This window comes from Cucumis sativus, chromosome 2, assembly GCF_000004075.3.
Source record: "Cucumis sativus cultivar 9930 chromosome 2, Cucumber_9930_V3, whole genome shotgun sequence".
Lineage (NCBI taxonomy): Eukaryota > Viridiplantae > Streptophyta > Magnoliopsida > Cucurbitales > Cucurbitaceae > Cucumis > Cucumis sativus.
In genome coordinates this window covers 11,747,400-11,771,472 of record NC_026656.2, presented here as the reverse complement: position 1 = coordinate 11,771,472, position 24,073 = coordinate 11,747,400, and the positions used below count along the sequence as shown (strand labels likewise).

The window sequence follows — 24,073 nt, the reverse complement described above, 5'->3', positions numbered from 1 at the left end:
ATTAGAGCATGTATATACCAACATGAACTGAATCTTGGTCGTAAAGATGAGAAAGAGTTGTGAGAGAAATGGAGGTGGAAGCAAGAAATAAGGGAGAAAATGTGAGTGTGGATTATAACTTTTGAAGAACAAAAAACTTATCATCCTTTTGAATTGAATATAAATGTTAAAAATTAAGAAATGGTTGCAATGTGAATTAGGATACACTCAAAATGGTGATACATTGGTATATACATATACATTACACGAACTTCATGTGAAAGTATAGTAGGAATTAAATAAGTATGATATCAAAATCCGTTGTAGTCTAGTTGGTTAGGATACTCGGCTCTCACCCGAGAGACCCGGGTTCAAATCCCGGCAACGGAATTCTTTTTTCTTTTCAATTTTTTATAATTATTGAAGCAAAAACTTCTGTGTTTACTAGTGAACTTTGTTCTTGGGCTTATTTAAATGTGGGCCAAATTTTTATATAACCCAAACCCGAACTCAAACGACCTTAAATAGACACATATAACACTAACAAATTTCGTCTTCAAATTCAACTAGGGTTTGTATTATGATTGTGCAATTAATTTGATAAATACAACGTGACGATCAATGGTCAATTTTTTCACTCAATAACATTCAAACATGTAAACTAGTTATTAACCATATTGTGACAACAGTGATGTTGTAAATTAAAAGAAAAAAAAGGCTAGGTATTGAAAGTGATATAGTGGAAGAATTATTAAAGTTGTTGAGAAGTTTACACATTGAATGTAACATTATTTGAAAAAAAGTTGAAGAAAGATAGCATAAGTTTGACTTGATAGTCAAGTTGTGTGTGTAATTTGCAGTCAAAGTTTTAGGCTGTGGGGGAAAGATAATATTAAAGAACCATACGTTCATACATACATTACTTGGAGTGTTCAATGACACATCTTGACAATGACACCTTATTTTGAACACACCATTTTCTTTTTTACTCAACTTTTGGCTTTGACTCTACATTATATAGGTCCACCCAATGTCTTTCTTTTATATTAAAACCAAACAAATAAAATAACAAATTCCCCGTCATTATCCAAAGTGTCAATTTTACCGACCTATTGATAAAATATCGATATCAACTTATACTTGTTTTGAACAAAATAATCTATAATAATCATTTGAGTTATAACTATATTTTTTTTCTTTCTTTCTTTGAATAAAAGTATAGAGACTTAAATTTAGGTTTAGAGGAAACTAAAATACTAATTTATCACAAGGTTACTAATGATATATATTGGAAAAATTATATATATCCAAAATTCTTTCAGTTTATGTGTAAAGTATACCGGATGGTATGAAATTGTATAGTTAAGTTTTTTGAGAGTAAGATTAATTAAGTAAAGAAAGTTGAGTAGTAATTTTGATGGTGATGTGTGTTTTAATATTGCCTTCCACTTGAAGCACCACTTTTTCCATTCTACTCTTCTCTTTGAAATAAATAGTTCATATGCTTCTTACATTACTAACACTTTTAATTAAAAATTCAGTCAAAATTCTTCATCTTTCCCAAAAAGTAGGGGGAAAATAAATAATAATAATAATTAAATAATTAAAGTGTATATAAATTAAATGCTAAGCTTAGTTTTCTTCCACCAATATTTTATAATCAAATCCCATACTTAACTCCACATTTAACTTAAAGTGTTATTATTTGGATAATTAGAAAGATGCAATAATAATAATTAAATATTAATAAAAAAAATTTGTTAGTATATAATCAACAAAATTCTAAATAAAATGAATAGGTTTTGAGTGATGAGTGAGGAATACTCTATTTGATGAGATTGGAAATTTGTTATAATATATATATATAGATCATTTGATATCTCCTTTTTAGTTCATCAACAAAGTCTTTCTGGTAACACATTACAAGAAAAACAATCATCTATTCCTTTGAACTTCTCTTTTACTCTTTGGTTATCAAAAACTTAGTCAAAACTTTTTTTGTTTACTTTGTTTTCTTTTGAATGGTAATTAACTATTCAAAATGGTCACTCAATGTTATATCTCCTAAAAATCACCTCTTTCTTTTAGTTAAGTTTGATTGATTTAAAAATAAAATATATATTTGAGATTTTTTAAATAATCAAGTATAAAAATATCAAACATTTTTTTTATTTATAATAATAATAATTATATGCGCATATAGATTTTATGTTTGTTCGAGCTCAAATAGAATTGGCTTCTTGGTTCTATTCTTCAAGTTTTGAAGTTCGAGATCAATATCATCTTTGACGGAGGTTGGTTTAAGTTTTTGACCTAAACCATTCTCTTCTCTCAAATGGTTATGGTAATCTTCATTCACAGAACGAAGAAAGTCGGTCTTATCTGAGATTGATTGACTTTTTTAGACCTAATGTCTAATAAACCTTTTTGTTTCGTGGATGTATACTTCTTATAACCTAAAAATTAGATACAAAGAAGGGGTAATTTATTATAATAATTATTGTTTGAATTATATCACAATCACAATAATTATGTCAAAGGAGTGGAGTGGTCCAAAGGAGGTGTGATCTCATTGAACCATTACATATGTATATATATTAGTAAAAGAAAAGTAGCATTGCAAATAGCAATCTCCTAAAAGAAAAAGCAAAGGCACTCTCTCCTTCAAAAGAAGCCACGAAGATGCCAATAAAGAGAAAAAGAAAAAGAGAGAAACCCCCCCTCATAATCATACTTCAATGTGGACCTCTTTCTCATTCATATTAATTTAAATGTGATAAGATGGTTTGGTTTATCTTTTAATAACTATTTTTTATTAAAATTTTGATTGGGTTTTAAGTTTTAACAAAGAAAGACTTGATAATTAGGAAAAATGAGGCAAATATCAAGTAAAGGAACAAAATGAATGGAGAGATTTATGTTATTGAAGCTTAAATTTAATTATGCTATATACTTGTGTTGATGTTCCTCATTCTTCCTAAATAATATTAATCAACATTAATGATTAATCGTGATTTGAGAAATTCAAATTAAATTAAAAATAATAATCCATAAATAATACTTGAAAAGGTGGGTAGCCTCAATCCATAAAAATCGAATAATAAAGAGATGATGAGATAGATTTTTATTTTTTGATTCATGTTCATGAACAACATAGATATTTAAATCAACCACTCATATAGGTTTTAATGATGGAAAAAGTTAGAACTCTTATTGAAGAATGATTAGATAATAAATTTAGTTTAACCAAATTATGGTTGAGTTAAACCCTCTTGTTGAAAGAATGTCTTAAAGATTTTAACGTAACTATCGAATAATCATCCAAACTATATCGGATCAAATTAAAATAAAACTTAAATGATGAAAACCAAACAAATAATTTAAGAGGAAAGGAAGTATAAGGAGAGAATTAAGATGTAAAACTATGGTCCTTTTACAAATTACACACCTCTTTTCCCATTAGGGTTTACTTTAATAATTTGGTTAGTTTAAGAGTGCAAAAGATTGATGCAATAACTTTTTGGGTGAGATTTGCGGAAAGGGGCAAAGGAGTTATTGGTCATTACAAAACCCAACAACTAACCAACTTTTTCTTTTCTCCTTTTTCCTTTTTCCTTTTTAGTGTTTGCATGGCTCTTAACCATGGCATCTATTCTCTCCCTCCTATGCTTTTAGCATCCAATGAACATACACTTTTTTAATATTATTTTTAAGTCTCACGCTTAAGATTTGGACTAGTTCAGAATCTGGATTCGATATAAATGATGGCCTCGACATTTTCCTCTGATCTGACAACATCATTCTTACTTGTCTTAAAGGTTTATTAGAATGAGAGTTGTCTCAACACAAACTAATATGAATTCTTTCAGTATACTTTGTTCTCACATACATACATCCTATAAAATATTTTTGAAAGCTCACCTAACATAGAATTAGTCCAAGCTAGATACACTTAACTTTGGAGTTCATATGATTGAATCACCGAAAAGAAAAGTGTAACTTATTTGCGATATAAATATTAACTTTTAATTTTAAAACCTTTCTTTAACCTTACTTTTATGTCATAGAATCTTTCTCATTCAGATGTGATATCGGTTTATTCATGTTTATTCATGTTTGTCTCATTCTAAACTCAGCGCATTACATGTCCCAATAGTTTGCGCTTGGTTCCTCTTTTTTATACCCTTTGTAATTGTGTTATCTTGCTCATTTACAGGTCTCAACCCTTTTTCTATTCTTATCTAGTCATACTCGTTTCAGATTGGGCAGGTTGCATGTGGGTCTCTTTTCAAGCTACAGCTAACCGAACCAACATCCTTAGTCAAGCACGCTAGGGTTTCGTCCATTTTAGGGTTGGTCATTGCGTTGCATTTTTGGCCTTTGGGCTAGCATAAGAGACTTGACCTCAAACCCAACTGATGCCAATCGAAATAATTTTCCCTTGGGGTTCATTCTTTTATATTCTTTTTTACTCTTTTCACTGTTTTGTCCTTGATTTCAAAAGCAAGTATATGGCCTTGTTCAGTAATCATTTAATTTTTTCTGTTTGTTTTTTAAATTTCTTACATTAATTTGTATCTTTCTTTGAGTACAAAGGTTAAATTTTTAGCAAATTTTTAAAAACAAAAACAAACTTTTTAAAAGCTACTTTTCTTAACCTTCACAAACAAGCATAATTTTTAAAAACAAAAACAATGACTCAAACAAAGGTTTAATAACTCAAACGTATGATCAATATATATTATATTGGTAAATGAACATATATTTTATTTTGTTCATTATTTGAAAGAACAACTTAATTTCTATTCCTTTTAAAAATAAGAATTCTTGTCTTTTTCTATTTCTTTCTTAAAGTGAGATTTTTCTAGCCTTAGCCATGTATTTTGCCAAAAGAGAAAAATAAAGGCAGCAATAATATTAAGATTAGTCTTCACCAATATTTTATATTCCATAGTTATATATATCCTCCCACTACCACTACTATTAACATATCAAACTCACAACAATATTATATTCTTAATTAACTCTACCAACTCTTTTTAAATATATAAAACACAATTATCAATGGAAGCTTCCTATGCATTTGAGAACAGTGTCCTTAAATTTACACTCAATTTCATTTCAATTTCATCTCACCAATTAAGCATCCCCATAGTCAAATTGTACGAATTTGACACCAAATTTGTCTTACAAATTTCAATTAAAGAACACTACTCAAAGGAAGTTTCCCATGCATTGTTGAAATATGTTAAACAAAAATATTAAAGAAAATAACGAGTAGAAGAGAGAGAGAATTAAGAGAAGAACACCTAAAAAGAAGAGTTCGGTATATATGGAATAATAAATACAAATTCACTTTTAAAAATAATATCTTATCTAAAAAAGAAATTACTATTTAAAATACTTTCCCAAAAAAATACTTTAAATTGCTTTAAATGAATATCTCCAAAGCATTTATAAGATATTCTTAATTACACAACCAAATATCTACTTTTCCTCTCAAAATAATCATTCCTAAATCTTTTTTATCATTATTTTTTAAAAAGAAAAAGGAAAAAAAAAAAAGCTTTCTTTGTTATTATTCATATATATCTTCAATTTCTTACATCTTCAACCAAATTCTCAATAATCATTAATTTATTTATGTTTCAAACACCGACAAAAAGAACATTACTTCTTACATTGAGCATTCCGAACCAAAAGTAAAAATTTAAATTGAAAAAAAAAAAATATTGCCGGTTCATCCACGTGTCAATGACCCAATTCCTCTAGAAATCTCCTGCATACCGGACCGGTTAAACCGCAAGCAACGGCCCAAGAAGCTCGGTTTATTAGGCAAAAAACTCTTCTTCTTCAACTCCTCAGAAACTGCCCGGTTCGCCGCTGTAAAACGCATTCTGGAACCGCCACTGTCCTCTGACCGGAAACTTGAAATTTTCATATCGTCATCCAATTTTTCCGACATTACAACGTATGTAGACCTCAGATTATCGGCTTTCTCCGTCGCCCGACCTTCCGACGCACTGCGAAACAACAGGTCTCTAAGCCTCCATTTCCTATTGGTCTTCGAAAATGAAATTGCCGACAAAAAAGACGACGATTTTGATTTTCTGGTGCTGTCTTCGTGGAGTGCGGATTCAGAGGAGAGTCTGAAAGGGGAAAGAGACCGAGTTTGTTTGCGAGCAAAATTAGAGGAAATGTATGCAATTTTGTCTGTTCTTCCTCTAATAATTTCGTTGTTGTTATTTGAATCAATGAGCTCGTAATTGATTCTTTGGCGATGAGTTTCTTTGACTAATGCTGCTTCAAAAGGATCGTCGTTGATGTTCTTCGTGTCGATGTTGCTTTTGGTTTTCCGAGGCGATAGCCTCAGATTGTGCGGTGATTTCGGCGACGATACGTTCGACTGTTGACGAGACGAATAAAGATTAAATTAACAAAAGAAAATTAGAAGAGCAAACTGCTCAAATAGATGTGTAAATGTTTTTTCAATTATATTATTAAAATTTGTTTTTATAATATTGTTTAAAATTTTAACTAAGAACTAAATGTGCAAACCAATCTGTATAATCGGAAGAATAGGTTTACTTTTTTTAAAAAAATTATCTTAACTAATTACAATATAATCAATAATGGTTAAATAGATCTTTTAAAATTTTAGTTTATAAATATATAAGTAAGTTAGCCTAATAACTAATTTAACCTTTCATTTTATGATCGGTTTAAATTGAAGGGAGAAAAAGTTAGAATTTAGACCAAACTTTATATATAATCTCTATGATTTGGTATATTATTTGTGGTAAAAATAGTTTGTAATTAAGACTAAATTCTGTTTGATAAGAGAAGAAAAAATTAACCTGAAATCCGGGCGGCGGTTTGAGCGGCTTGATCTTGCCGGCATGGAAGAGCTCATCGGCGGAGAGGGAAGGTTTAGAGAAGAAGGAGTGGCGGGAGCAATGAAATTCAAAACCATGATCAGTACTACTGGCGGCGCAATCGGGGGACTTGGGGATGCCGGGCTTCTCCTCCCAGCCGAAGGGAACAGCAGAGGGAGAGCCGATTGGAACGTCGACATCGTGGTCGAGGCGGAAGAAGTTGAAGCCAAGAGAAGAGGGGCTTGTGGGAGCACTAAGGGAGGAGAAGGGAGTAGAAGGAGCAGAAAGATAATGGGAGGAGCAAGGGCTACCAAAGTTGAAGATGTCGGCACCGGCGGGAGGGGCTCGGACAACAACTTCCATATTGGAATCTCTAGCTATGAGAAATGGAAGGAAGATTTAACTATGGGATTGTTGGAGGGAGGAGGAGGAGTAGAAGAAGAAGAAGAAGAAGAAGGGAGGGGTTATTAGGTAGAAGAAAAGTAAGAGATCAAGGGAAGAAGATAGGAAGAAGGGGGAAAGTTGAGAGAAATTGACTTGAAAATTAAATAATATGAACAAGAAGTAGGGTGGAGCCACACATTTTTGGTGGATATATAAAACTTGTATTCTAATATCTCATTAATATTTTTCTAATATCACCACATTCACCACATTCACATTTAATATGTTTTACATAAACAAAACTTTTCTAGTAACCTCAATCATCTTTTTGCCTAAAACTTTCATACTATACACTTCTTCTGTGATCATTTTTAATGGAGTGAAGTATAGATTGCATAATAAAATGGTTGATCAGTGCATCCTTTACAATTTAGTCCTAAACTATTGTAGGGTAATTAAACTATCTTTCTATCCTTTTTTTTATCATTATTATTTTAAAGTTATTTTTACGTATAGTAGTATATAAAATAATATTCTAACCTAATATGCCTACATTCTTTTTTATGTCACAACGTTACAACTTTTTAATTTATAGGTTTTCGATGGACTAAAATTCTAGACATAATTTAATCGAGTAGAGTACTCCACTTTATGAGTTTGGTTAATTAAAACTAGGTTTAAAATTTATTTTTCATTAATAAGCTTTCATACATATAACAATTAAATTTAATTGGTCAAATTTATTTTTTTTGTACTTTTTAAGTCGTAATAATTTTTGTCTATAACTTTAATGAATAATTTAGTTTTGATATTTCAAAATCTAACAATATTTAGTCACTTTCATATAAAAATATAATCAAAATAATTAAGTGAGTACTTTTATTAATTAAGGACTAATTAATCGTTATAAGATTTTCAATAAGCTATTTTAGGTAGATAAGAAATTTAATTAAATCTTAATAATGTTTTTAATGATTTATATATTGTGAAGTATATGAATTAAATGGCTAGTAATTAGTAAAATTGAATTAATTATTATTTTGTTGACCTAAATAATTATAATAACGAAAAAGTAGAGATAAGATATATAAATTATAAGTTAATCTCTTTTACTATTTGGCTAATTAAATCATTGCTTACAATAAAACCTTGATTGAAAAATCAGCAACGCACAAGTGAAATTGAAAATTATAAATAGCTTAAAAGATTTGAAGGTTAGATCTTCATTTGGAAATTGTTAAACTGAGAAAAGGTATAATATATAACGTTAAGTTGGTCCAAGAATGGATGATATAATTAAGCAAATGGGTGTCCTCTCTGCACATGGTGAATTAAGAGGGGGTTGTAAATGCTTTTTTGATCAAATAGATTGGAATTAGGTTGTGGCTCCTACACTACACTACACTTCTAATAGCCCCTTTCAATTATTTGTGTTTCAATAGACTTTGTTCAGACTCTGTATTTATCCACAACCTAATATAAATCTCTTCATTCATATCTTGGTTTCTTTTTTGGTCTCATCTATATCATTTTATAAACTTTTGTATCACCAAGGAATTGTTCTTGTGTGGTCTAGTTTGGATTTGTATTCTTTTTTGGAATTTGTGAATTTGAGCATAGAGAGATTATTGGAGATTTTCTTTAGTCTGTGAGGTGGAAGATTTGGAGCATTTCAATCTCTTGAGTGGAAAAATGATGTAGAAGAACTTAATATACTAACAAACTAATTATACCTCATCTAGATACCTTAATTATACAATACATACCTCTATATACAATAATAATATTCAAACTAAAAAGTATGTCGATGGTATAAAAATGTTTATAAATTGATATTAACATGAAAAGAGAACTTAAGAGGTGGTGGGAAAACGTCGATAAGTGGTCGAGCAACGTGTTTGATGTGCATTATATTGTTTTGAAGATAATATATTCACTCTACACACAGACAACAACAATCGTTTCAATATAATACAATGATTAATTCAAGTAGAACATCCACATCTTGAATTACTCAAATACGATAAAACTCTTAGATACTTAATTCAAGAAATAATAAACAAATGAGACATTGTATCAAACATAACTCGTTAATTAAATAAAGAAAAAAACAAACAAACTTTACATTTTGAAAAATAAAATAAACGAAACATCGTCTAATTAGAAAGTTTCACAAATGAATCCAATCTTTGATTTGTTTCATAAAATTGTTGGACAAAGAATGTGTATGTGTGTTTAATTGTCGTGAAAGAAATAAATAGAGACTTAGATATTGTTGAATCTATTTAGTTTATAAGTTATAAAAGTTAATTGGTCCTATGTAATTTCACAATTACAATTTAACTAACTAAAGAAATAAATAACTTGTAGTTTTAAAATAAGTAAATTTGTTGATGAAACCATAGACCTAATACAACCAACTTGAATTTTCCCCTCTCTTTAATTATAGCTAAGTGGATTTTCACAATATGCAAACACCTATGAGGAAAGCTTTCATTATAAGGTATTTCATGTCTCCCAAACTATGCAACTTTAATTATCTAACTACCTAATTAGGTCGATTCTCACCAAAATGAGATAATAATATAGTTGATATATACTCGAAGATTTAAATTCTTATACTTCGCTTGTTGTATTTGTGATAGTCTTTCATGAATTATGAAAAACTACTTCTCATTGAATAATTATTGAGCATACAACAATACTTAGACACGAAAAATAAATTGAAAAAATACAACGATAATATAACAATTTAGTAAAAACTCAACTACTAATAACATTCCCTCAAATTTATGCTTGATAAGAAAATAAAGATGAATGATAAGAGGTTTTATGAATAGGTTTGTAAGTTGAACTAAAACGTATCTTAAATAAAATCATTTCTTACTAAAAAAGATTGTATTGTAATTCAATATTTTGAAAAAGTACGGAAAGAATATACAATAGATTTACCTAAATTTCTTTTTTTAGAAAAACAATTTCTTCAACCATCACTCCTTTTTAAATAAACATGCTAAATAGTTTTTTACTTTTATTTTTTATGAAACAACTTTAACTAAATGTGATTTAGTAATTTTAATTGAAACATTATTTCCAACTACAAAATTAATTCACTCAAAGTCATTAAATCTAACACACTACAATTTATTGAGTGAAACCTAAATCCACAACTATTATAATTAGACGAGCATTTGCCTAAGGTCTAGAGATCACATGCAACCATTAATTTTGAAAACACATACACAAGAAATTAATTAATTGAAATAAAATAAAATCAAATCAAAACCATGAGAGAACTTTTTTTTAATTAATAATAAAGTGTATAAAAACATTTTTTTGTAAAATATATATATATATATATATATATATATATTAATAATAGACTCTATTATTTATAGATTAAACTCTTACCAACTATATAAATTTAAAATTGGCTGATTGTTAAATGTGCAAAGTTTAATACTTTCAACCTTCAAAATTACTACAACTTTATTTTAAAAAATGAAACAATACGAAATTTTTAGTACACTAATTTTTTTATCTTTTGCTTTAGCTTTTATTGCTCATTAATTCCCATTTGGTTTATCATTTCATTATTAATAAACCACTCGCCCACAAATCTTAAAACAAATGTATTCTAAAATTTCAGTGAACAAAATTAGTTTTAAAAATGAAACATTTTCGAACTTACCAAACTAAACTAAGTTATTTTCAAAACATAAAATTTATAATTATAAAAATTTTACTATATTTTATAAATATTTCAAAATATTTTCCACTTTGTAATAATTTTCTTTAAAAAAATTTAGAAGTAAAAGAGATTTAAAATGGAATGAATCTCGTATAATTTTAACTCAAGAAGGATATAGCTCTCACTAGTCCCAACAAGTAGAAAATTTCTGGAAAAAAAAGTATATTAAAAAGAAAAAACTAATAATTGAAAAAACCTCATTTATTTGAGAAAGCATCCAATGCTGGACCTGCATGAAATCAAAAGTAACTACAACAAATACGATAATTCTGTAGAGAACTAAGAATTCCATGCCATTAGGATTATGAGGTTCAATTAAAGCATCTATACTACAAATGAAATAATAATAGTAGTAGTAGTAGTAATATAATTATGATCTGTAAATTAAAACTTAAATAAAAAATAAAAAATAAAAAATACCCACTAAGACAAGAAAAATCCACCCAGATACCCCAAAATTGTTCAGATGAGCTAAAGCCTACAAGCAGTCTAAAAGACTCTCACGCAAGGAAGTAATAAATGTTATCAAGCCATATGATTATTCAAATAAAAGATCCAGCTAACCACAACTTAAATAAGTTCTCTCTAATACCAAGTCAATATATATATATATAGATATATTATATATTTGTAGCTAAGAGATTGGTGTTTTGAATGCTCAGATTTTCAGTTCAATGGTGGGAATGGCCATATTCTTCTCTTCTCAAGATGAGCCATTAACTGCAGCAGCAGCAGCTGTGGGATGCATGTTTGGGTCCTGATGCTGTGGTACAGAGTAATAGCCACCATATCCACCATAGCTTTGCCCACCATAACGTCCACCATTCCATTGGTTATTTGAATCACCTCTCCACTGCCAATATTAAATTAAGTATTTTGAAAAATGATAAAAATATTTTCTTTTTCCCAAACGAAAAAGAGAAATGAGAAGAGGAAAAGAAAAAGAAAAAAAAGGACTTGTTTGGTAGGAGTTTTGGAAACAAGGGATTTAATGAAAATAAAATTCTTTTCAAATATTTGTTTGGTTGAAGATTTAGAAATTACATTCCAATTTAAACACTTGTTCAGAATGTGTTTGTAGTGTTTTTGACAAACTATATTGTAGTTACTAGCTAAATATTATATAATATAAATCATTATTAATTGATTAGTGAAACTTTTGTATAGTTATCATTTTGTAATATATAATTTATAATATATTATATAATTGATATTTCATTTAGCAAAAATAATTCAATTTATAACATAAACTACTATATTTAATTTATTAATATTTTTTAAGCTTTTTTAAGACAATTTTACATATTAAAATTTCAAATTCCTAGTTCAGAAAACGTTGAAAATACTGTTTTTAGAATTTGTGTTGTTTGGATAATACGATAACAGTTTTCAAAAACAAAATCCAAACTACCTATCAAACGTGTAAATTGTTTTACCAAACATACTATAAAATATTTGTAGTTTGTCTTCAAAGGCTTTGGAAGGTAAAATACCCTCAAAAAAATATTTTCATGATATCTAAGAAAAAGGCTACAACTATTGCTGCTAGGAGAAGAGGTCAAAGTTCTGATGCCAGACTGACAATGGTGCAGAGTGTGAAACAAGTGATGAAATGTGAACAATTAAACCAATAGGTTGAAGAAACTGATTACAAACAGTATGATGCAGTGCCTCATGACGGTCAAAAGATTTGTAAAAGAAGGAAAAAAAACCTACATATACATATCTCTAGATGATTCAACATCAAGTAGACTGTCCAAAAAATCAATGTTCGTAACTTCATTACGTTTATTAGCTTAAGAAACAAGTTCAATATTTTTACTCTCTAAATTTATAAATTTCCCTGTATTTCTTTCTACATTCATTATTCCTTTTATCCAATAAATGCTTGACATATATTCAAAGTTGGTCTGCAGGTTCATCAGATATTGGAGTATCAAAATATCTAAGATGAAATCAACAAATGTAATTTTTAAATAGAGAAGAAAAGTGGAAAGGTCAGATATATATATCCCCACGCCATATAAGTGTCATAGTTGCTAGTTCTATATGCATAGTCATCAAATCTCATTTCTACTCTTGTTTTCTAAAGGTCCTAGGTCATATGTTAACAGCTAATAATCCAAAAGTATTCATAAGACGAGTAAAAAGCATATAAACAAACCTGCTTGTTCCCTGTACTTCGGCCCCAAGAAAGACGAACAGTTTGCTTCCCTATAACTGTTCCATTCAGTCCCTGTATTGCATCCTCAGCATTCTTTCTACAAAAAGGAAGAAAAGATGTAAGAAGATAGTATTATGGTTTCTATTATACAGTTAATATTTCTACAAAAGATGTATGAAAATATGTATATATTGTTAATATTTGTTATGGTTTCTGTTATAAATTAGTTAATCATTTGTATTAAGAGTTATATTAATGTATTGGTTGGCTGATTTTATTAAAGGAAAAATTTGAGTAATAGCTAGACAACATGACAACAAACATTGGGGCCACTGCATCAACAAAATAATTTTTCCATATATGAAAGATTGATTTGTGCATATTTCATGTAGGATTGATTCTCCTGCATATCCTTAGCCTTTATTCTCCTACAAATAATATTTATTATCTCTTAGATTAATATTCTATAAGCTAGCCATATATATATATATATATATACTACTCTATTCTTTTTAAGGTTAGACGCTTCATCAAAAAAGTGTGCTTGAATGTTTTGAGCTTAGGGATTGTCTAGCCTCAACCTTCACATGTTGATAGTGAAAAATTCTTGTGCTTGTCGCTGAAACTATTTGGTTCAGCAGCCATTGTAGAACTCGAGAGGAGTTCAATATTGATATTGTAGTTAGGGGAGCCTAAATAGAGTGAATGTGAGAGGATCTCACTCTTAGGGGAGCCTAAATAGAATGAATGTGAGAGGATCTCACTCTTAGGGGGAACCTAAACATATTGTATCGAGGGAATCTCATACAACGCTTGAAGAAGCATACTGTGAAAGTGAGGGAGCTCAAGCTTAGGGGGAGCCTAAGTTGAAACATTGAAAAGCAAGCTATATGGGAGTTCCTGAAAAATGAGTCTTTCAGATAAGCATTTTCATTGTAATTGTTAAACTCTTTATATAATAAAGTTTCATTCCCTAGACACACTGACCCCCAAACAAAGGTGATTATGCACCGAACTGGGTTATCAATTCTTGTGTCATTATTTTCCTTCATGTTTTCGTAACTGCCTTTTTGTCGGATATATTTTTGTGACATCATGATTGACATTGTGTCCACTGACAAATCCACCTATTGTTTTTTCAAGTTATTATAAATACTCTTTGAAACCTGTTGTGAAGTTATGAGAAATAATACATCAGTCAAACTATTCTTTGACCATTAGTTTTCAGATAGGTCATGAACTATGCACTAGTACCCACATTACTTATTGTTTTTGGAAAGACTCATTTGCATTTTTTTAATCCGTGAGTGTCTGGACTAGCTTACGCACACCTTGATGAATCTCACGGACAATCCGCCTGACCCTATAACATTTGAGTGCCAAGGAAACTCGTAGAAAATTAATTCCTACACAAGTGACCATCATGGAATGAACTCATAATCACTTAGTTAGCTATTGAGACATTGTCTCCTTTTTTAACACTAGGTCAACTCATGATAGTTGGAAAGACTCAGTTGCAATACATGTAATTGGATGAGAGAACAAATCATAATATCCTAAGCTAAATATTTGTTTAAACACCTACTAATAACCCATGAACATAGTGTAATATTTGTTTAAACACCTACTAATGTATCTTTTTTATTTATATCTACAACTATAGCCACTTAATTGGGTCTAACGTACTCTGGTACTGTTGTGAAGCTTTTCGATGAGAAGAGGTAATATGTCATCCATAATTAGTGACATTTGTGACTTAAGTATTTCCATGAGGATTTTACAGTTTTCTTTTATTCCTTCATACAAAATATAGCATAGCTTAGAGCAAAGGATTGTGATAGGGGTTGTTAAAGTCTAAAGACGAAGCCTTATTGAATGTCCGAGGTTAAGAAGGATTACGTTAAGATGTTGAGAATCTCACGTTGTTGAACCCAAAGAGGCACCATCTTTAGGGGGCATGTTGAGATGTTGAGAATCTCAAGTTGGAAAAACCAAAGGGACTCGCACTTCTTATAAGACAGATGGGCTACTCCTCTCATTGCCAATTGATTTTGAGATGGAACCTCGAATAGATTCTAATCATTCTATTGTATTTCAAACTTATTATCTTAATTCGACTAGCTTGCTTGAAACTAGAAGGAAAAGAATTCATCAAAGCATTTTATAATTTCTTCATCCAAATAACTTATAGATTAAACAACTACAAAATATGGAATATTTTAATCTCATAACCATTTTCAGAAAACACACTCAGCAGTCAGCCGTTGTCAATTCGTTGCTATGTAACATTTGAAGGAAGATAGAAAATAGGACTAGTATTGTTGGCAAAGGGACAATTGAGGAATAGGTTGCCTCGTGTGTCTATCCCTTGCATGCATAAGATAAGATACACCATCCTAGAGAGATCTCATGTTGGATTTCGATTCGGCATCATCTTGTCTGTTAATAGAATGCTCTCGAGATTAATTTCCTATCAAAACTCAATTTTTTTCACGAACTTGCATGTGTAAGTCCACTGAACACTACAAAGAGAGCAAAAACAAGCTTGTTTTTTTAATCAGTTCATTGAAGAGGAAGCAAACCAAGCAGAAGCTGCGAGGTTCTAGTTCTAGGAGCCATCTGGATCATCTGGAAAGTGAGATGATGATAGTAAATCTGTTAGGGGAGCCCACGCTGAGTGAAAGCTTCCTCCAGAAAGAGTTATCTTCGAATGTTGAGATTGTAATTATGTGCGGAGTGTTCCATGTATCTCATGCCCTGTTGGAAGGAGAGAAGGATCTAAGAAGCATGAAACAACTTGAATAGTATTTTACTTCTGATCCAAAGGTCCAGTCAAAAGCTGGTGGAAGAGTTGTTGGGCATCAAGCTCTTGTTCGATCCTTATGCTTAAGAATAGATTTCCAAGGAACTTTAGACGAGGTGCAAAGAAAATGAATCCAGCCAAGTATCCATGGGTAAGAGCCAAATTTGGCCACGATGACTCTTCTCCATGTGTACCTCAAAATCCATGGATGTCACTTGTATGGTTGTAATTAAAACTAGCCTCATTTGGGAATATGAATTTTTCCTTTTCCAAGTTTGTTGTCTACCTATTATATAAACAATAGGGGCCTAAAAGAATACGGACAGCCACCAGCACCAACCTTGCACTGAAATCTATCCCATATGAGCAATCAACGAATTATTGCAAACTTAAACCATTAAAAGCATTCCAAAAAGAGAAAAGAAAAGAAGAATGATCAACTTCTTCGGGCAAACAAATTCTTGAAGGGGAAGGGGAAATGAAAGAACAAATTCATTCCTTTAGAAAGAATATCTTTGATTAATTATTAGACAATGGGTTTGGCTTAGCTCTCCCACAACTCAAAGTTGGAGTGGAGTGTCTTTTATTTTATAAGAAACAACCTTTTATTGAAAATAAAATGAAATAATATATGGGTTCAAAAAACCAGCCTACAAAAAGGAGCGCCTCTATAAAAAGGGCATCCAATCCTATAAAATGACGCCTGTGAATAATCTAGAATAAACTTTACAGCCCACATGAAACCTAGTGATTGCAAGTTTTCAGGTTTATCAGCTTTTTTTTTTATAAGAGACAAGTATATTCATATAACAAAACAGAACATCCTAAGGGCGAGGGACAAGAGGGCCCTCCCCGGAAGAAGCTAAAGAGCTAGGACATAATGGCCTTCCAATTGTTGAAAATCATAGAAAGGCTATAATTACAAAAGTGTTTGGTGTAATTCGTACTCCACCAAGAGGCTGTGTGTTGAACCACAGTCCAAAAAGAATCAAAAGAATTAAATCTATCTTCAAAAATTCTGCTATTCCTTTCTTTCCAAATGCTCCACAAAAGGGAACGCGACGCACATTTCCATAAGATGTTTCCTTTAGGGCTGTAACCTCTAATATTAAGACCTTCAATCATCCATCTATCAATCTTGCTAGGAAGGCAAAACTCCAAGTCGAAAATACCAAACAGCGTGTTCCAAGCTTTTCTTGTGAAGGGACAATGTAGGAATAAGTGATCCAAAGTTTCCTCATCTTTAGCGCATAGGCAACACATCGAGGGGAGGTTTATCAGCTTTAACATCTTGTTTTAACCAAAATGATGGTACATTTACAAAATTGGAAGACTAAGTTTGTAATCTTGCAGATTTGGCAATTTTTTTCATAAAACCCGGTGACCAAGCTTGATCAGAATATCTCAGCCAAGTTTTTTAGGACAGAAGATTTCTCAAAGAAATAAAACGGCTTTCATTATTTCTTCCCCTAATAATATTCAGTAATGTGCATTTTAGGCACCGTGCAAAGGTAGCTTGTTGTATGATTAAAGAATAAACAACCGCATCTGACCTTAGTGCCAAGTTACAGCTTCAATTTGGAGAGAGCCTTATGCTATATATGTTGTAACTATTCTTCTTCCATAGCAACTCAACTAGTATAATCCTTCTACTACGGAAGGGGAAAGAGAATTTCTCACATTCCAGGCCTTTTTGTTGTTCCTTGATTATTTATTTTCTTCCAATCAAAAAAGAAAACAAATAAAATTATCAAGGAAACCATCCATGCGAGAGCCACGGACTAAGAAAGTAAGTACTAAAATGTCCATCCACAATTTCACTCTTGGTACAAGTTCTAATTGCTTGATAGCACAACCTTGAAACAATTAGTACTGGACTAATCTGATCGAAAAATAATTAGTAAAAACTCGCTCTGGATTGACAAGATATGAGTTCTATAAAACTTCCAAAGTTTCTAATAAACCAGGTAAGTTGCAAGAAATTATAACCTTTCACATGTTAAGATGACCGTTCATAGTGTGAACAAACAAGTTGACCAAGCCATTCATTAAGAACTGTACAGCTTGGTTCTGGCCTACGCTCCCAGTAGGTTTGAGCCTATCCTCTAACAAAAGGCCAAGAATAACTCCTCGTGATAGGCCTAGTACACTCCCTGTTATTTTCTTTTATCTTTTTGCTATGAACATTTTTTATACAAAAAATTAATCGGATTTAATATGGATTGAAATGTTCTGAAGAGTTTTGACTTAAAATTCTACTTTTTTTTAGCTGTCTATGCAGGCATCTGTGCTTACTTTTAAGGGTATCTTGAAAATATCAATAGAATGAATATCAAATATCGCAAGAATATAGCAAAATGAGCATAGCTCAATCAACCCAAATATACAATTATCTCAAGGTTAAAGCTCTCAGACCCACCCACCTATTGTAAAAATACACATATATATTTAGCAAAAATAATTAATATGGAAATAACAAAAAAATTATAATATTAAATAGGGTAAAGAATAAAACCCCTGTCAATGACTGATTACCATGATTATTGGAATTATTAACAACGTTTTTTTTATAGGAAACAGATATGTATTCAACCAAAAAACAAGAAGTAACATTTAATGGCAAGGTTAATAATTAATTATCAATTAAGTAAATCGGTGCTTACAACAAAAAAGTTTCTTTTTAATATAATATATATTTAAAAATTAAGAGAGAGAAAGAGAGGTGATTTCTATCAAGTGACTAAGTCAATTTGGTTTTTTTAAAACATTCCACTTGCCATTACTTTCTAAAAACATATAGCTACAATTATTATAATAAAATAAATACATGCCTACAAATTTTCTAGAAAAGCAAGTTACCTAATCAAAATATCCTAAGAGTCACAGGCACATAGGTCATAAATCTTAGACCCAATATGGCCAACTACTACGGCAAGCCAAAACTGACCACTATTCATGGGTCAATCCAACTTGTGCCTGAGCAGTGACCTTCTCATTTCACTAATTACTTTTAAGATATAAAGATTAGCTGGCAGCTGCATGTTTGACGACAGAAAAAGAAGAAAAATACCTGTTAGCAAATTGCACAAATCCACATCCTTTTCCAATTGGAATTTTCACAGAGACAACGTCACCAAACTTAGAGAAAGCTTGCTTCAGATCTTCATCACTAACATCAGAATCGAGACCACCAACAAATATCTGAGGTACCACAAGTTAGTTAGGTATGTATTGGAAGAAAGAAAATTAACATGAGACGGGGAGGGATAAACTAACAGTCGTGTTGTTTGACTCGCTGTCTGATTGTGAACCTTGAACAGCCATGCCATTGGGATGTCCACCGGCCAGTACCAAAGCTAAATAAAATAAAATAAAAATAAAAGAAGACAGAAATTGGCATCAGACTCAACCATCCATCTAACATACAAAATGAAAACCCAAAAATTACCTTTTAATAACATTTACACCTTATATCAATAAAGAGGCCCGTTTCCTTCAACAGAAAAAAAATAACATTTACACCTTATAACTTCACAATAAATTAGTAGAACATCTTCTCCACAAGAAGTAGAAGCCCGTTCCATGTTCCTTATGCTTATGTCTAAAACCCATTTGTGAAGAAGAAAATATCACTGGGGCAGATGCCTAAAGAACCATGCCCGTATCATATTAAAATATCAAACCTTTTTCTAGATAAGAAACCAAGCTTTCATGGAGAGAAATGAAACAATTCATAAGTGCATACAAAAAAAAAAAGGAAAAAAAAAACAAGACTGCAAAAGTAGTCCTTAACAACTACATAAACAGACTTCAATTCAGAAAATAACACCATGCTGAAAACTACAGAAAGACTAATTTATGAACACATTAATAAACCTCACAACCTCCCACGCGTTCTCAAAAGACCTCTCGATCTTTCTAAAAACTCTACTATTCTTCTCAAGTCATACTCCCCAAAATATAGAAAAAGAGCAAGCCTGTCAAATGACTCTTCCTTTATCACGAAAGGAAGAGTTCATCAGTATCTCTTCCAACATAGAGGCTAGAGCGACAATTCCTATTACCCACCACAACCCCAAACCTTTAAAAGCCGACTCCACAAGGAATAAACAAACTGCCAAGTTCCAACTCACAAAAGATGATCAGGATCCTCCTCCTGCCAATGGAAAACATCAATCACTTCTAGTTCTAGTCTTCTTCTCCTAGTTGGCAAACAGCCAACAACATTAATACTGGCCAGTACACTCGTTCACTAAATTTCTTGGAAAATGACGCTTCACTCATCATTGCAGCAGGAGGGAAAAGATAAAATGAAAAAGAAATTCTCCATCCAAGAAAAACCAGCACCAGAAAAGTTACTATACAATCCAACATGGATTTCCAAAAATAAAGAATAATGTGCCAAAAAGCATGACCAGACCAACAGAATGATAGATTCATCAATGGACTCGAAAATCAAAAATGTTGAGATGGTTCAGCATTTAGAGGGGAAGATTTAGTGGGGAAAAGAAGCATTGGATAAATAATGAAAAATCTTGAAAAGTGTTAATATAAGAGATTTCATATTCTAAAAGTGTTCAACCTGTATTGCAAAGATATATCAATGGAATATAGAATTCCAGAAAATACATAAATAAAGTAAGACCCTAGCCTCAGTACCATCAACCCTTTTGTGGCTGAAGTAATTTCATAAAACTAGCAGAACGGAGTAATAAACTGTCAGAAGTACCATCGCCAAGAATTCTACTGCTGTACATGACAAACTTCTATAATAACCATCATCTTTTCATTTACTAATCTTGTTGCTTGAAAACAAGACAATTTGAATGGTAAATTGTGTGTATATTTTTGGGTTCTGCATTTTTATTGCCTTTTTGTTAGGTGTGTGTGCTAGGGATAACGGTACATGAGATCATTCATTCATTAAGTCTGAGATATGATGATTTCTAGATTTTCAATTTTCTTAGAAACACCACCCAACAGTGATGCCAGAAGAACAAAGACTAACCTTGTGAAGCGTAACCTTGTTGATATCCAGATGCTTTCTTTGGTGTTGCAACACCAATGCGCATGGGTCTACTTGAACAATAAATCCCATTCATTTCAGTCATAGCCCTTGTCCTTTCATTTTCATCACCAAACCTGACAAAGCCGTAACCTTTTGAACGACCTGAATTTGAATCAATAACCACCTTTGCGCCTTTAACAGATGTGTATCTACTAGAAAAAGTTTCTTGCAGTATAGCATCAGTCACATCGGCAGCCAAGTCACCAACAAATATTGATAGGTCAGAACCAGTGTCTGGTCGCCTATCATTTGCACTAAAGGTTGCCCAATTGAGACGGAAAGGCAGCTCTGTATTAGGCATGATAGTACCATTATAATTCTGCAATACTTTTTCGGCTGTCGTATGCGAGAAGAACTCAACAAAACCATAGCCCTCCGATTGACCAGTTTGCTTATTGCATATAACCTTAACAGAGGAAACCTGCGTGTTATGAAGCAAAAGAAGAGAAACAGTTTAGTCAACTGAAGACCAAAAATGATGGTCTAGATGGACATTGATTTAGACAAGGGGAAATATAAAAGACGGTCTGGAGGTATCCATACTTTTTTTCATATACACAACAACTTTCACTAAGAAGAAAAATGAAAGAATAAAAGGACATAGAAAAAAGCCAGTCCACCAAAACACCCCTACTAAAGGAAGGGGTTCCATTCCAACTAAGTACAATGTTACCAAGAGAATAGTTACAGAAAAGCTTCGAAACCGAAGCCCAAAAGAACATATGAAACTTCAACTAAGATCCAAACCTAACAGTCTGGTATTCATATAGACATTGACCAAGATATACAAGGAAGAAAATGTCACCCAAAAATTCTGCACAGGTGAAGTAAAAAAAATGGTAATCATACAGTCATACTTATACATTACTATACACCAATTCCTTCAAAAGAATATTTGATGACACTGAAGACCAATCATACAGTGTATGAAAAAAAATTCAGCAGCAAGATATTTTAAGACAAGAAACACAGAAAAGAACACACGTTATTTCAATTTAAACTAAACGTAGATGTTTTGATTTAAAACAATATGCATTTCATGAATCATGAGGAAGGAAACAAAAAATTTAATGGCCTAGCAAAGGTTGTGAATGAAGTAGGAAATAGCCATGTCTTTAGCATCTAAAAAATCAAAGTTACAATTCCAACTATTCCATATTATTCCAAATGACCAGATCATGACTCTTAGTGCTAAACATCCTGAGTTCTGATCATCTAAATTGCTTATGTATGAAAATAGCAATTACCTAGTTGTGAATCAAATGTCACTCATTGCACTTAATTTACTTGTGCCTAATTGTCTCCATCATTAAGATATCAAGAATAATTGAAGTGTCAAAACAAAGACAGAGGTATAGTAAAGCACATTCTAAAATGAAAATGAAAATGAAAATGAAAATTACTAGTCCTAGTCCTAGCCCATCTTGAGTTAACGGAAGCAAAAAGAGAAATGTTCATACAACAATAAATCGGTCTAAGACTCGTCCCCTCTTTAGTAACAAGTCTTCTCACATTGGCTAGACTCGTATTGGACCACCAAACCAGTTTCAGAACAATATAAGATGCAGCAACAATAATGTCAACAACCACAGATTCACAGAGTTCAAATCAATTCGAGAACGCAAAAGCACAAGAAAAGATAAAGAAATCCGATCGATCTCCTTGCAGAAAGTCTCGAAACGATCTACAGAAACTCGAACAACAATTAGAGGTAGAGAGACGTGAAAAATAAAAGCTCAATACGACAAGTAAGTTTAGACCTCGCCGGTGTGAGCGAAACAATTATTGAGGTAGGTCTCGTCCATCCAAGGCTGAAGGTCACCAATCCAAAGCGTCTTAACCTCGTCCGTTGACCCCTGTCTACGAGGTCTCTGCGACTGAGCATGCTGTTGCTGCTGTTGCGACGACGGCTGCTGTTGTTGCTGTTGTTGCTGTTGATAAGGATGGTGAGAATACGCCATATAATGCTGAGGAGGATACATCACCATCTGCTGTTGGTGCATCATGGCCATGGCGGCGGCAGGGTACTGCATCGCCATCCATTGCTGCTGATACTGTTGTTGTTGTTGAAACCATTGGTGGTGAGGATGAGGAGCCTGGGGATTGAGATCGGCACCGTTTGAAGGCTGAGCCATGATCTCCAAAGTCACTCTGTTTCCGTCTCCGTCTCCGCCTCCTTCGCTTTTCTCTCTCTCTCCGGCGAAATATCCGAGCGACGACGGCCCTGGTTAGATTTGAAGGAACAAGACCAGGTTGGAGAGGGAGAGAGAGAGAGAGAGAAAAAAAAGAGAGAGAGGCTGCTGAATGAAGACTAGAGAGAAAGAGAGAGAGAAAGAGGAGGAAATGGGGAATGAGAAAGAGGTTTTATTGTGAACGTTAGCGTTTCCAATAAAATAATATTATGGGGCTGCGGCGGCGGCGATGACGGTGGTGGATCTCGGTGGTTCACCGGAAAATTTACACCGTTAAGTATTCATTCAAAAGCAAAAGTTCTAATAAAAAACATATTTCAAAAACCTGAGTCAAGACAAAGAAGAAGGACAGAGTAATTTTTGCCCTAAATATTGTTTCTAATTCAAAACTAATAATAATATATTTTAAACCATTCTCTTTAATTTGTCATCTAAGTACTTATCTAATCATAATTAATTACTATAATTTAAATCATTATCATAATTAAATAGATTATAGTTCCTTCATTTAATATCTTTTGATTCTAACTATTGTTTATAATTATTGTAGAGTCTAACGTCCTTGTTTTATCCCTAATAACCATTTAATACATGTTTGAAATAAATTTTTTGTTTATGTTTTTCATTTTAATTCCATTACTTATATTGATTTACTCCTATCCAATCATTAATAGACAACAAATAGAGTAATAATAAAAGCTTACTAAAGTTAAATTTGAAAAATATATTTTTGGTATCTCCCTAGTTTTTATTTTTGTCCTTAAATTTTGAACTTGATAAATTTGTGTTATGTTTCACTTTACATGTTATATTTGAATATTTACACTTTTTTACTAAATAGTTCATTCAATTTTTAA

The 24,073-nt window shown here is 31.7% G+C and overlaps 2 protein-coding genes and 1 non-coding gene across 3 annotated transcripts; 1 reads left to right on the top strand and 2 right to left on the bottom strand.

The window, feature by feature from the left end:
• The first annotated feature begins 296 nt into the window (after positions 1-296).
• On the top strand, positions 297-369 carry TRNAE-CUC. Its single transcript has one exon. It is a non-coding gene; the product is annotated as a tRNA-Glu (tRNA).
• A 5,164-nt stretch (positions 370-5,533) lies between these two features.
• LOC101210068 lies at positions 5,534-7,382 on the bottom strand. The gene is made up of 2 exons (XM_004153577.3): positions 6,837-7,382; positions 5,534-6,385 (listed from the first exon to the last, which is right to left on the bottom strand). Exons 1-2 carry the CDS (start codon positions 7,215-7,217, stop codon positions 5,720-5,722), a joined length of 1,047 nt encoding a protein of 348 aa, XP_004153625.1. The 5' UTR covers positions 7,218-7,382; the 3' UTR covers positions 5,534-5,719.
• A 3,917-nt stretch (positions 7,383-11,299) lies between these two features.
• LOC101215609 (polyadenylate-binding protein RBP47) lies at positions 11,300-23,375 on the bottom strand. Its single transcript, XM_004145309.3, has 6 exons — positions 22,785-23,375; positions 20,965-21,445; positions 19,233-19,312; positions 19,027-19,157; positions 13,154-13,250; positions 11,300-11,842 (listed from the first exon to the last, which is right to left on the bottom strand). Exons 1-6 carry the CDS (start codon positions 23,157-23,159, stop codon positions 11,693-11,695), a joined length of 1,314 nt encoding a protein of 437 aa, XP_004145357.2. The 5' UTR covers positions 23,160-23,375; the 3' UTR covers positions 11,300-11,692.
• Between the last annotated feature and the right edge of the window lie 698 nt (positions 23,376-24,073).

Excerpts from the sequence above, each read along its gene's own strand:
- LOC101210068 (XM_004153577.3), bottom strand. The coding sequence starts at position 7,217 with ATGGAAGTTGTTGTCCGAGCCCCTCCCGCCGGTGCCGACATCTTCAAC. Across the intron at positions 6,386-6,836 it reads AACCGCCGCCCGGATTTCAG|TCGAACGTATCGTCGCCGAA; the intron begins GTTAATTTTTTC and ends TCTCGTCAACAG.
- LOC101215609 (XM_004145309.3), bottom strand. The coding sequence starts at position 23,159 with ATGGCTCAGCCTTCAAACGGTGCCGATCTCAATCCCCAGGCTCCTCAT. Across the intron at positions 21,446-22,784 it reads GTTTCGCTCACACCGGCGAG|GTTTCCTCTGTTAAGGTTAT; the intron begins GTCTAAACTTAC and ends CATAACACGCAG. Across the intron at positions 13,251-19,026 it reads TTTGTGCAATTTGCTAACAG|AAAGAATGCTGAGGATGCAA; the intron begins GTATTTTTCTTC and ends TCCTTTTTGTAG.